Source organism: Triplophysa rosa, linkage group LG15 (assembly GCF_024868665.1).
Source record: "Triplophysa rosa linkage group LG15, Trosa_1v2, whole genome shotgun sequence".
NCBI classification, from domain to species: domain Eukaryota; kingdom Metazoa; phylum Chordata; class Actinopteri; order Cypriniformes; family Nemacheilidae; genus Triplophysa; species Triplophysa rosa.
Genome location: NC_079904.1, coordinates 10,543,511 through 10,555,186, shown reverse-complemented (window position 1 = coordinate 10,555,186; position 11,676 = coordinate 10,543,511). Strand labels below are relative to the sequence as shown.

The 11,676-nt window shown below is 39.9% G+C and overlaps 2 protein-coding genes across 3 annotated transcripts; one reads left to right on the top strand and one right to left on the bottom strand.

Moving 5' to 3' along the window:
* Positions 1 to 3,046: 3,046 nt before the first annotated feature.
* On the bottom strand, positions 3,047 to 5,706 carry zbtb25 (zinc finger and BTB domain containing 25). The gene is made up of 3 exons (XM_057352584.1): positions 5,580 to 5,706; positions 4,561 to 4,739; positions 3,047 to 4,191 (listed from the first exon to the last, which is right to left on the bottom strand). The coding sequence occupies exons 2-3, from the start codon at positions 4,731 to 4,733 to the stop codon at positions 3,063 to 3,065; spliced, it is 1,302 nt and encodes a 433-aa protein (XP_057208567.1). The 5' UTR covers positions 4,734 to 4,739; positions 5,580 to 5,706; the 3' UTR covers positions 3,047 to 3,062.
* Positions 5,707 to 6,027: 321 nt separating this feature from the next.
* Positions 6,028 to 11,099, top strand: zbtb1 (zinc finger and BTB domain containing 1). 2 transcript variants are annotated; one of them, XM_057352582.1, is made up of 2 exons: positions 6,028 to 6,279; positions 7,484 to 11,099. In XM_057352582.1, exon 2 carries the CDS (start codon positions 7,488 to 7,490, stop codon positions 9,504 to 9,506), a length of 2,019 nt encoding a protein of 672 aa, XP_057208565.1. In that variant the 5' UTR covers positions 6,028 to 6,279; positions 7,484 to 7,487; the 3' UTR covers positions 9,507 to 11,099. The 2 variants fall into 2 exon arrangements, with proteins under 2 accessions (XP_057208565.1, XP_057208566.1); XM_057352583.1 differs by lacking the exon at positions 6,028 to 6,279 and adding an exon at positions 6,298 to 6,676.
* The last annotated feature ends 577 nt before the right edge of the window (positions 11,100 to 11,676 follow it).

The window sequence follows — 11,676 nt, the reverse complement described above, 5'->3', positions numbered from 1 at the left end:
ACGCCAGAAGAAGAGAATCAGGAAAGCCATGTAAATGAGGCATCACGCTTTGATTTTCTTTCAATGAATGGCTCCTGGCAATATTTACAGATAAACAGCTTGACAAACAACACATTACACCCTTCTGACATGAGTTCGTCCCCCGAACTGGACCCCGGCCGATGTAATGAGACTTTACTGATTCAGACGGCAATTTCAATGGTTCAGACGGCCATCCGTGGTGCGGTGGAACTGCTTGCAAATGAACAGCAGCAAAATCAGATAAGTTTGGATAGTGTGTAACCACAGATTTATAGACATACACACATCTACATCCCTTAGGTAGGTAGGGGCTTTTAGATGTTATATGAAAAATTCTATGGACGTAGGGAATATTGTGTGGTTAAATATAAAATGACTGTCTATGTGTAAAATAATATAATGATTCAGTTATGTCAGATTGGAGGGAACATCTTAAATTATATGTAATTTTAATGTAAAAATGTGATGTCATTTTGTTTAAAGTACTTTTATTGTTGCTATTTGCAATTTGTTTTCATGCATGACTAACCCTTTTATTGTATCTACATCATATTTAAAGGAATAGTTCAATAATTACAATTCTGTTATCATTTACTCACCCTGTTGTCATTTTGAACCTGTGGGATTTTCTTTCTTCTGCAAAACATATAAGAAAATATTTAGAAAAATGTTGGTAACCAAAAACCGTGTAAGTCCCCATTGACTTATTGAATGGACACAAAACCAATGCAAGTCAATGGGTACCACTGTTGTTCTGTTACCAATAATCTTCCAAATATCTTCTTTTCTGTTCTGCAGATGAAAGAAAGTCATACGGATTTGAAATGACAAGAGAATTTTCATTTTGAAGGTGAACTCTCCTTTCAAGTCTCCAGAAATCATATTGTTATTATAGCTATTTAACATTTCTTCAAAGTTAAACTACTGTTTATACACATTTTATTTAATGCTACCTTTTATTTATATTTTTACACAGCATCTTTTTTATGTCACTGTAATGCACAGCTAGTTTCTATAGCAATGCATATCCCACACATGACCACAAGAAGGCATTAAGCCACATGCTTATGATATTTTCCCACCTCTAAAAAAATCTCTTGATATGTTGTGTGAAAATGTAGTGAACACTGCCTCCCTTTAACATTAAGTCAACGTTTTTATGAAAATATGTGGTTTGAAAACCGAGGTGTGTGCATTTCATGTCGATTTCATATTCACCTAACAATGACAAAGGATTGACACTGAACTTGTTTTACACTATAAGTCGTTGTATAACGTACATAAGTCTGGGAGTATATCTCAAAGTGACTGTTTTCACAAAATTGGTTTCAGGGAAGTTGTGGAAGTGTTTTCTTGTGTGACAGCATGCTGCTCTCTTGTGGTAATAAATTGCTATTACAAGACAAAAGGTAAAGTCTGTGCTACTGGAACCAATGTTATAATTCACAGTTTATTTAATCATGTGCTATTTATTTATAAAAATAACCAGAACACATGATCACAATGGCACTAAGTGACAATGATGAATGAAATTGAGATTTGAACTGTTTAAATGCACCTTACAAATCACACAAACAATGCAAATGCAAGTTTCGCTGTTTTATATACCCATCACAGTACACCAGGTACAGTTTGAGTACTGAAGAATTATGACTTCAATAACCGGTGTTTAGACCGTTCGAATACAGCACAAAGGAAACCATGTCTATCATCAGTGATGTATTTAAAGTTGGTAATTCTTAATTAAACGTGCCTCGGCATGTTTTACAGTATGCTTCAGCCAAATTATATTAAAAAGACTGCTGCTGCTGTTGCACATTTTTCCATCTTTGCATTTATTAACTGTTCCAGTTTTTGAAATAAGGTTGCTGATAAAGCTGGTGTGTACTTTGCATTCCATACACAATTTAACCTTGAAAGTCATTTACATATCAAAAAGCTTTTAGAAAAAGCACCTGTTTAACACATTCTTTTGATAGATCATTCTGATTGTGTAGACGTATTGGACAACTTTGCACTGGCAAATAGGCACTGTTCAAATGTACAGTTTGTTAAAAAATCTCAAATTAAAAACAACTTACAGGGGTTTGGTTCAACTGGCTGAGCAATAGTTTAAGTGCTTTTCATTTTAGAGATGTTTGGCAAGTATATTCTAAGGCACTGAACCAGTTCTGATTAAGGGATCTTCCTACTTAGTGAATTTTAATAATTAGGCCACAACTGAAAAAAAACAGAAATTCACATATTATTAGCTTAAGGTGGACTCAAAAAATGGAAAATCTGTCTTCATTTACGCTCAAAATTTTCCAAATCTGTATAAATGTCTTTGTTCTGATGAACACGGAGAAAGATATTTGGAAGAATGTAGCCAAACAGTTCTTGACCACCATTGACTATAATAGTAGAAAAAAATGCTTTGTACATTTCTTTGCTCTGTTGAACAAAAAAGAAGATATTTTGAAAAATGTAGGAAAGCAAACAGTTCTAGGGTAATTTTGGCTTCCAGTGTCGTTTTACCGGGCCAAAAACTGTTTGGTTACAAGCATTCTTCCAAATACATTTCTCTGTGTTCATCACAACAAGGAAATGTATACAGATTTGGAACAACCCGAGGGTGAGTAAATGGTGACAGAATTTTTATTTTTGGATGAACTATCCCTTTAAGTGGCACTTCCTATTTAGCCGTTTTTAATTCATGTGCACTTTTTTCAATTTAACACCGTGTCTACACTGATGCGATCCAGTGTGGACAAAATGTAAAATTAAAATGGATTCTAATGCGGTCCATTGTCTCTTGTCGCATCGCGCCGCGTCCGGTGTAGACACGGCGTAATACTTTCCTTGAATATAGAACTAAAATGTAATACCTGACCAAGTAATCTCAGTCATCCAAGAGTCATAAAACATCAACACTACAATCATCGACACCAAATCTTCAACAAAAATCTTACATCATGACAAGGACTTTTGAGACAGGACACACGTGTAGTGGTGCTGAGGCAGAAATCAAATCACAAATTAACATTTGTACCAAACAAAGCTCATTCCACAGTCACAGCGTCCACACTCTCCTGAGAGACCTCAGAGTCTAGCGAGTAGCAGGAACTACCGTTATCCTGAGTGTCCTTGGCCCCCTCCTCTTCCGTGGCTGCGGTTATATCCGGTTGGCTCTCGCAACCATGAAGCGTCTGTCCACAGAAGCGACTGTAGCGGTGGTATCTCAGCGGCTTGCCTACATGCGCAAACATGTGCTCCTGCAGCTGGCTCTTCTGTGAGAAGCGAAGGTTGCAGACGGCGCAAGCCATCTTTCGTTTTCGTGTGAAGGCTGCCAATGGACTGCTGCTCCGTCCGGTCCCGACGCTTCGTCTGAGTTCCACTCCCAGCTCATCTGCCAGGGCCTGGCTCTGCCGTAGGGCCTCCTCTAGGCTACAAGTGTCTATATGCTCGATATGGGGCCTCCTCTCCTCCAGGGATGTATGCTCCTGGGTTTTATCCTCTGACAGGCCCTCCATCAGACCGCCAGGCTCGAGGGCACAGGCCGCATGGGTAAAAAGGTGCTCTTGTAGGCCTTCAGGTGACAGACAGCGTTCACCACAGCGGGGACACAGAAGTGCTAAAGGGCCATCTTTGAACAGGCCTGTCTGGCAGGGGCTCACCTGGTTTGGGGAGAGAGAACAAGGCTCCTTCTCGCCTTCCTGTTGTTCTTCCTCCTCTATTCTTTCCTGTTTGATTCGTGCCGAAATATAAGAGTCATCACCCGAGGCCACAGAGGATATGGCGCGAAAGCTCTGGGGCTGTCCCTCAGATGTGATTCCCTCCAGCCCTACAGCAAGAGCTAATCGTCCACGTGCGCGATCGGCCCTTGTACTGGAGCGCCCGTCCTCTGGGTCCCGTGAACCGCCAGCCTTCAGGCCTGAGTTTTCTTTACTCGCTAGTTGTGAAGAGATCTGGATACCATAAAGGTTGGACATACGGACGGGCTCAGAGGATGCATCTGGGCCACCCTCACCTGTTTTACGGCAGAGTTGGTATGCATGGAGGAATTTGATGCCTTCTTGAAGTCTGACCTGGTCTACAGGTTGTTTGGGACCCATGCCTGTGTACATTATGTGTAACAGGTAGCTGAAGACATCTGGTTGAATATCTGTGGGCTGGATTTTAATACACTCACTGAAGAAAATAAAAATGATTAAAATATCTATATGTTATTTTATACATGTGTATTATACATTATTGTTATTATTATTATTATTATTATTAAAATATTGAACTATATCAAATTTACATTCATACATTTTTATTCAAAAAGGCTTATAGTGCATTCAAATTATACATTTGTTCAGTTAGTGAGCTATTCAATTAAATCCAATGCCAATTTACATTTGTAAGAGGATTTGAATGTTTATTGACCAAAGAGTTCTCCTCCAAATGGTTTCCTGATTAACACACAATATTAAAAAATTGGTGACCATTTAGTGTAAAAATCTATGATGTATATTTCAAGAAAAACTGCAAATTCCAGTAGGAGTTTCAGCTCACCTGGATTGATGTATAAATATCATTTTAAAGTAGTTTGAGAAAGCAGCGAGAACTGCACGATGAGCCTTGAAGTATACGTTGCCAATAGCAACAGTGCAGTCGCACAGAAAGCCAAACTCCCTTTGGACGTTCAGCTGTTGCAGGAGAAACAGACTATGGCCAGACACATCCATCTCGACCTGTTACACCCACACAAATATAAAATGATGTCAACAGAATAGTGCTTTTTGCAGCCTACCCTTCAGGATATTATAGTTGTTTTACATTTATAATCCCATTTGTCTATTATTCAGTGCTGCCAAAGCCTCTAGCCACATACATTTCATATACTGTATGCCAAGCCAATGAAGAGACTCGCAAAAGAGTTGACAGGGTAATTGCGACCTCTATTGAACAAAATTGTCACAACATTTTAACAATGTTTGACAGCATAAACCAGATGTTTACATCTGGATAGAATTGGATACATTGACGTCTATTGTGACAATGCATCTATGAATCACTTTCTTGCATTTGTAATGCAGTCGTATTATTCAAGCATTAAATAATATGTTTTTGTTATGTCTTAAGCTCTTTGCAATTTGTAACTTAATATATATATATATATACCGTGTAAATCGTGCAGCGAAATAATAAAGATTTGACTTCTATGTAATGTTTTCAGTTCATCACTATTAGGTATTTGCATGTAGATAGGCTATGACTAGACAATACCTGACAATGATTCTTGAATCATTCTTAGATCATGACACAAAAGGACATTAAGAAACAACATGGAATCGCATGCATGGAAAATGTCACGACTGAATGAATTGACACTACATAAAAATCGTGGGGGAGTAATTCGGTGCATGCTTTTGGTTCGCGACAGGTTCGTAATGATTTTCACACGTCTGGTCTACACCGATAATGTTGTCGAAGAAACGCTGCACGTTTTCATGCATCTTAGCGAACAAACCATGCACGTACCATAGCACAGACATAACGCATTCACATGGTGCCAAAAAACGAATTCTTACCAACTATATGAGAGAAACGGACAAAAATTTCGTATTTGTTGCAGCAGAATACTCTTATGGTCTCGAGGTTCTTCCTATGCGATAGACGGCTAAGCTTGTTATCCGTCACGTGACCATACTGTACATTAGCTGATCCAGACGCACGCATAAAAGCGGATGCTTCTGTTTTTATTTATATTTTCGTTCGTTCCTTCCGTTTTATTCTTTTATGGCTAAATTGTGGCTCAGTAAGCGAGTATATTGTACTGGTTAACTTCTTAACTAAAATTAGGTTAACACCTATGTCAACTTGCATGGATAAGAGCAAAGCCAGCTTTGACAGGACCTGTGCTAACACACAAATATATTCCTATCTATGTAGTAATTATTTTTCTCTTTCAAGCGGGTATGGGGGTAGCCATTGGGTTCGTCCTGAAGAGCACATTTTCATACATGGTTTGGTTGCATTTTCACAGTGCTGCGCGTGCTGGGGCGGGCTGGATTTGCGTGAGTGGGGCCGGATCTTAGTGCGGTGATAGAGCGCGCAGAGCGGCTGTGCGGAAGTTCTTTCATCCGCGCTGCACAAGGGGCTTCGCCCTCGAGATCAGCTATTCTCGTCCCAAGTTTTCGCTTGGACGAAGGCAAACGAGGTGGAACTTCTTCATTCGGCGTTTTCACTAGATTTCTGTCGTTCGCTACAAGTTAGCGCCCGTTGCCGTTGGTGAGTATTTTCGGAGTCTTTTGCGTGTAAACACGAGCTGCAGTAATGTGAAGCTTTGCGTATGTGCGGGAAGCTGCGCGGGGGTGGCATTGCATGCTTGCGTGAGATCTCCCAATGACAACGGTCTGAATTATTCTGTTCTGTCGTTTATTCGTAATATATGTTTTAAAAACTTTATATTGTCGGTGCGGTTATTCGTATGGTCGTGTCTTTGGTTCGTTGTTGAAATAGTTGGATTTTTACTTTTAAGTGCGGTATGATTGACAGCCACAACGCCCGCATGAATCTGTCTCTGAAACGGGCCAATGAGAATGCGTGGGCGGGATGTAAACCTCTCCGCTTGGCTTTATAATGGAGCTGAACAACGGAAACGTAAACAAACCACATAAACTACATAGTATGTAAACATACATAAATTAAGAATGTTATTATTATTACTGTATTTTGAACTGTAATTTGTAACCTATAATTTGGCACAGAATCTGCAATTCTAGCACTAATTTACACAATTCATTATTACCATTTCATCCATTATTTTGGCCAAGTTTATTGTTTATTGAATTGTTGTTAAACTATTTACAATAAATGGTTATTTTAGCATATTACCATTTACATTTGTTCATTGGCAGACAGTTTTATCTAAACTGATAAAACAATGAATTGTTAAATATAAAAACGCCAAAGCATTTCAATCTAGCTGTTAAATAATGATAATTAATTATTAAATAATGATAACTAGTTTTCTTAAATGATTGTTCTTAGGAAATTCCAGATATTTGTCAATTTTCCTTTTTACATTTTGTTTCATATAGAACAATAGTTAAAGGCACAGTTCACCCCAAAATGAAAATGCTGTCATCATTTCCTCACTCTCAGTTTGTTCCAAACGTGTATACATTTCTTTGTTCTGCTAAACACAAAGGAAGATATTTGGAAGAATGTCAGTAACCAAACAGATCTCATCCCCCATTTACTGCCATTGTAGGGAAATGTATACAGGTTAGGAACAACATGAGGTTAAGTAAATAATGACAGAATTTTCATTTTTGGGTGAACTATCCCTTTAAGTGTTAAATCAGCTCTTTATTATGTACTATCAATCCATTCATTGTCATGACAATTGTTATCACTTAAGTGGGAAATAAATGAGTCTCCCTAAACTTGGATTTTGCTAATGGTCTATTGTATGTACAATTCTGCACAGGGTAATGGCAAGGCCAAGCCACAGCGAGCATGTCCTGCAGCAACTCAACAACCAAAGAGAGTGGGGTTTCCTCTGTGACTGCTGTATTTCCATTGGGGACATTTACTTCAGGGCCCATAAAGCTGTGCTGGCAGCCTGCAGCTCATACTTTAGAATGATGTTCATCCGGGATCAGCAGGCAACTGCACGATTCGATCTGAGCAACATGCAAATCAGCGCGGAGTGCTTTGACCTCATCTTGCAGCTCATGTACCTCGGCCGCATCGCTGTGGATCACTATGAATTTGAGGAGCTGAAATCCTCCATGGCCTACCTACAAATGTACTACATCCCTGACTCGCTTGAGGATCTCAGAGACATCCGGACTTCCAATCTGACGCCCTCGTCTTCTGCATCCTCGTCTTCATCATCCAGCTCCTCATCTTCATCCAGTGTAGTGGGTGGCAAGATGATGTTTGGTGTTCGTATGTTTGAGCAGCAAAGGCCCAGCCCTGCCGAGAATGAGCACGCACCCAAGGCTTCAACCACAACTGCTCGTCAAAGCATTAACATCTCGACTGTCAGGCCTGCTGAAGATGTGGTCATACCACACCCTTTGCCACACTCAGAGACAGTTCTAGACCAACCGTGTGACTTACGGAAGAGGACATCGGGCCGAAGCTCCGCCATGAAAGAACGTCCTCGATTTGGTCGCACGTACACGTGCGATGATTGTGGCTTCGTGTTCAGCTGTGAAAAGCTGCTTATTGAGCACATCCTTACGTGCACCAATCGCAAAGCTTTCCAGACACCCAAAGCCAACAAAGAGCTGTACAGCGACACTGGCAAGGCGGAGAGCTCGACCTCAGAGGGGACGGATGAACACAGAGTTTGCAAGGGTGAAGAAGATTGGCCAGACAAAGACAGTGTGATCAGGTCTGTTGCCACTGGAATGGATGGTGAAACAGACTTTTCCAGGAATATAACCATTAAAGTGGAACGGGATTATGATTCTGAGACGGATTTAGAAAGTGTAAATCTGGTGAAGGTAGAAAACCATAATGTTGGAAGCTGCAAAGCTCGCAGGCCATACAAAGATGTTGTAGACCACATGAAACTCGACAGCGAGGAGGAGGCTGGAATATCTGCAATGGATGGCGTCGCCAGTGCTTCGGAGGGTCAAAGTAAAGTTTTAGACACGGAGGTGCACACGATCAAAGAAGAAAAGCTAGATGGAGTGTGCATTCCGTGCGAATTGTGTGGAGCCTTGCTGACCGAGGAGGATCAGTCTGCCCATTACATCTCCAGCCACATGGGACATATCTGCGCTTGTGGAAGGTGTGGCCAAGTGCTCATCAAAGGCAGACAGCTCCAGGAACACGCCGAACGCTGTGGCGAGCCCCAAGGTCCCGAGATTGACTCCCCAGGTGAGGATTCACCTCTGCTTGAAGATGGGGAAGCTATGGAAGAGGGCTTGTTGGAAGGATCCGACCTGGGCTTTCGCTGTCCTCTCTGCGGTTTGATATTTGAAAGCGAAAGTCTCGCGGTGGAGCACACATTGGCTTGTCCTGAACAGGAGACGTTCCGTCCTGTCCTGCTGGATGATGGCGGCGAGCCAGACCATCGGCGCAAGCATTTCTGCGCCATCTGTGGCAAAGGCTTTTATCAGAGGTGTCACCTACGGGAGCACTACACCGTTCACACCAAGGAGAAGCAGTTTACGTGTCAAACCTGCGGCAAACAGTTCCTGCGTGAACGACAGCTTCGGCTGCACACTGACATGCACAAGGGAATGGCGCGGTACGTCTGCCCAGTGTGCGACCAGGGCACCTTCCTTAAACACGATCACGTGCGACACATGATCTCCCACCTGTCGGCCGGAGAGACTATCTGCCAGGTGTGCTTTAAAATTTTCCCCAGCGGCGAGCACCTGGAGAAGCACATGGATGTGCATCTGTACATCTGCGGTGTGTGCGGGGAGAAATTCCGCCTCCGCAAAGACATGCGGAGCCACTACAACTCTAAGCACAACAAGAGACAATGAGACACCGAGTCGAGTCTTCGAAATAAGCCATACTGTAAATGTGAGGAGAATTCTATGCACTTAGACACCAATTTCAACCTTTCGATCTCCACTTTCTGTGTGTATGCAAATTCAGAATACGTTGCTCCATGTTTGTGGTTGGATTTAGTGCCTCAAGCTTTTGCTTTTCGGTTTCATACGGGGTCTTTTACATAGCAATAGTTATTCAGATACCCAGGTGGACTAAATTACACTATCAGTGATGTTTTGGTTGAAAATACCAATCAATGCTTGAGCTGCCATTATGTCCATCCTATTGATCATTTCTGTTCATTTGGCTATTATGATGGTGCACATTGAAAGTTTAGTCTGAAGATTTCATCTTAGTATTTAAGAAGAATATTTTGTTTTATTAGTGGTGCTCTTATGTCTAGTGAACACAGAGATACAAACACAAGTGTCTGCTTTTGTTCTGCTTTATTTAGCCATTATTTCAAGTCGCTCTGGTATCATTTCTTAAATGGACATAATTCTCTATGCTCAATTGCGCACAGAGATAAGGGAGAATAGATCACAAAGTATGCTGGCACTATTCTCCCCTGCACCAGAACACTAAAAATACTGTATTTGATATAAAAGCAGAGAAAAACACTCCTATGGATTCCTTTCAGCTAGCTTTGTGTGCTCACCTGGAATCTATGCAACCTGTTGTAAATTTCCCCTCAATTTAGTGTGAATTCACAAAGAGTAAAGAGAGTCACACAGTGAAGTACATTTCCTGTGTATAGCTACTTCAGTTTCCCAAAGATATTAATCTACAATTCATCCGAGTAAATTTCTGAAATGTCTCTGTTTGTATGCAAGTTATCTGTTTCCATAGAATTGTGTGTTATTCAAAACTTATTTTTAGCCGACACTGTTTTATTCAGAGCTATATCAGAGCTAATCAAGCTATATCAAAATGCTTTCGGTTGAAGGTCCATTCAAGTCTTAACATTTCAATTACCATGTCACACCTTGTCCAATTTTTGTGGCAAAGTCTTAATGTAAAATCAGAGTTTGTGGAAAAGCCATAAAATGCTTGCACAAGGATATAAAGTTAATTATTACATTATTGTATTAATACACTTAAACAATCATTATTTGTGAAATGGCTATGATAGAAGTGTAACCTAGTAACACACTGTGGTTGCTTCACTCTTACGTTTGAAGTCATCCCATCCAGGTAAACTGACTAATTCAGGCTTAACAGTTAATATTTGGATGGTGTGAAAGTATATTGAGATATAAAGGTTAGCGTGGAGTTGACATGCATTCCATATTAATAGTTATATTGTGAGGTGTTTTAAAACATAAAGTTAAAATTAAGGACCAAAGCAACCATGAGAAATGTTATTTTACATACTTAACAGCTCAGATGTTTGCACTGGGCGTTTAGCAGTGTATTTGTTGTGTTTTATGTTCATAACATATTTGAGATATGTTAAATAAATATATTTGAGTGGTAGAAATAATGCAAGGAATATATGCAAATATTGTTTTATCTTTTGTTTCATGAGCTTATTTTAAAAAATTTATTCAGTGTTTCGTATGTTCTTGGCTTTATAAACTAAAATAAAGTTTAAAAATGATGTGGTTTTGTGTGACATATCTTCATCGTTTTTATTAGGCAAGGATTACTTTGTTTTCTCGGAGGACAGGGTGACCGCTGAATTATACCAGTCTTCTGACTGTTGGATAAAAGCAGCATGACATTTGCCATGCAAATTATCACTCAGACGCATCCGGGACATTTTATCCCTTCATTTAACCGCCCATGTCAAACAGCTTTCATTTACTTCACTCAAAAACTACTTGTGAAATAAAATGACTATATGAAAGGTTTACTCTTTAAAACAGCTGTTGAGGTTAAAACCGTTTAAAAGGTTTTAAAATATAATTTGACAATTTTATCTTGTTATTTATTTCATTTACATATCTGTACAACACAAGTCAAAACAACAAATGGCTTTTTTAAACAGATAGCAAGCAACAATTCCTGTAGTTTTTATTATGTAATAACCTTGGCATATTTCACTAATACAGTTTTATTTTGTTGATTATAATCATTGCTGCTTATCTCACATGTAACCTCTTGCTCTCTTTGTCTGAATTGCACATTTCTTCTACTTCTTTTATGTTCAGAAGCTAC

What these genes read in the sequence shown, in the direction of transcription:
- zbtb25 (XM_057352584.1), bottom strand. Translation starts at nt 4,733, where the DNA reads ATGGATGTGTCTGGCCATAGTCTGTTTCTCCTGCAACAGCTGAACGTC. An exon ending in ATATTTATACATCAATCCAG is followed by an intron (nt 4,192 to 4,560) that starts GTGAGCTGAAAC and finishes TATTTTCTTCAG; the next exon opens with TGAGTGTATTAAAATCCAGC.
- zbtb1 (XM_057352582.1), top strand. Translation starts at nt 7,488, where the DNA reads ATGGCAAGGCCAAGCCACAGCGAGCATGTCCTGCAGCAACTCAACAAC.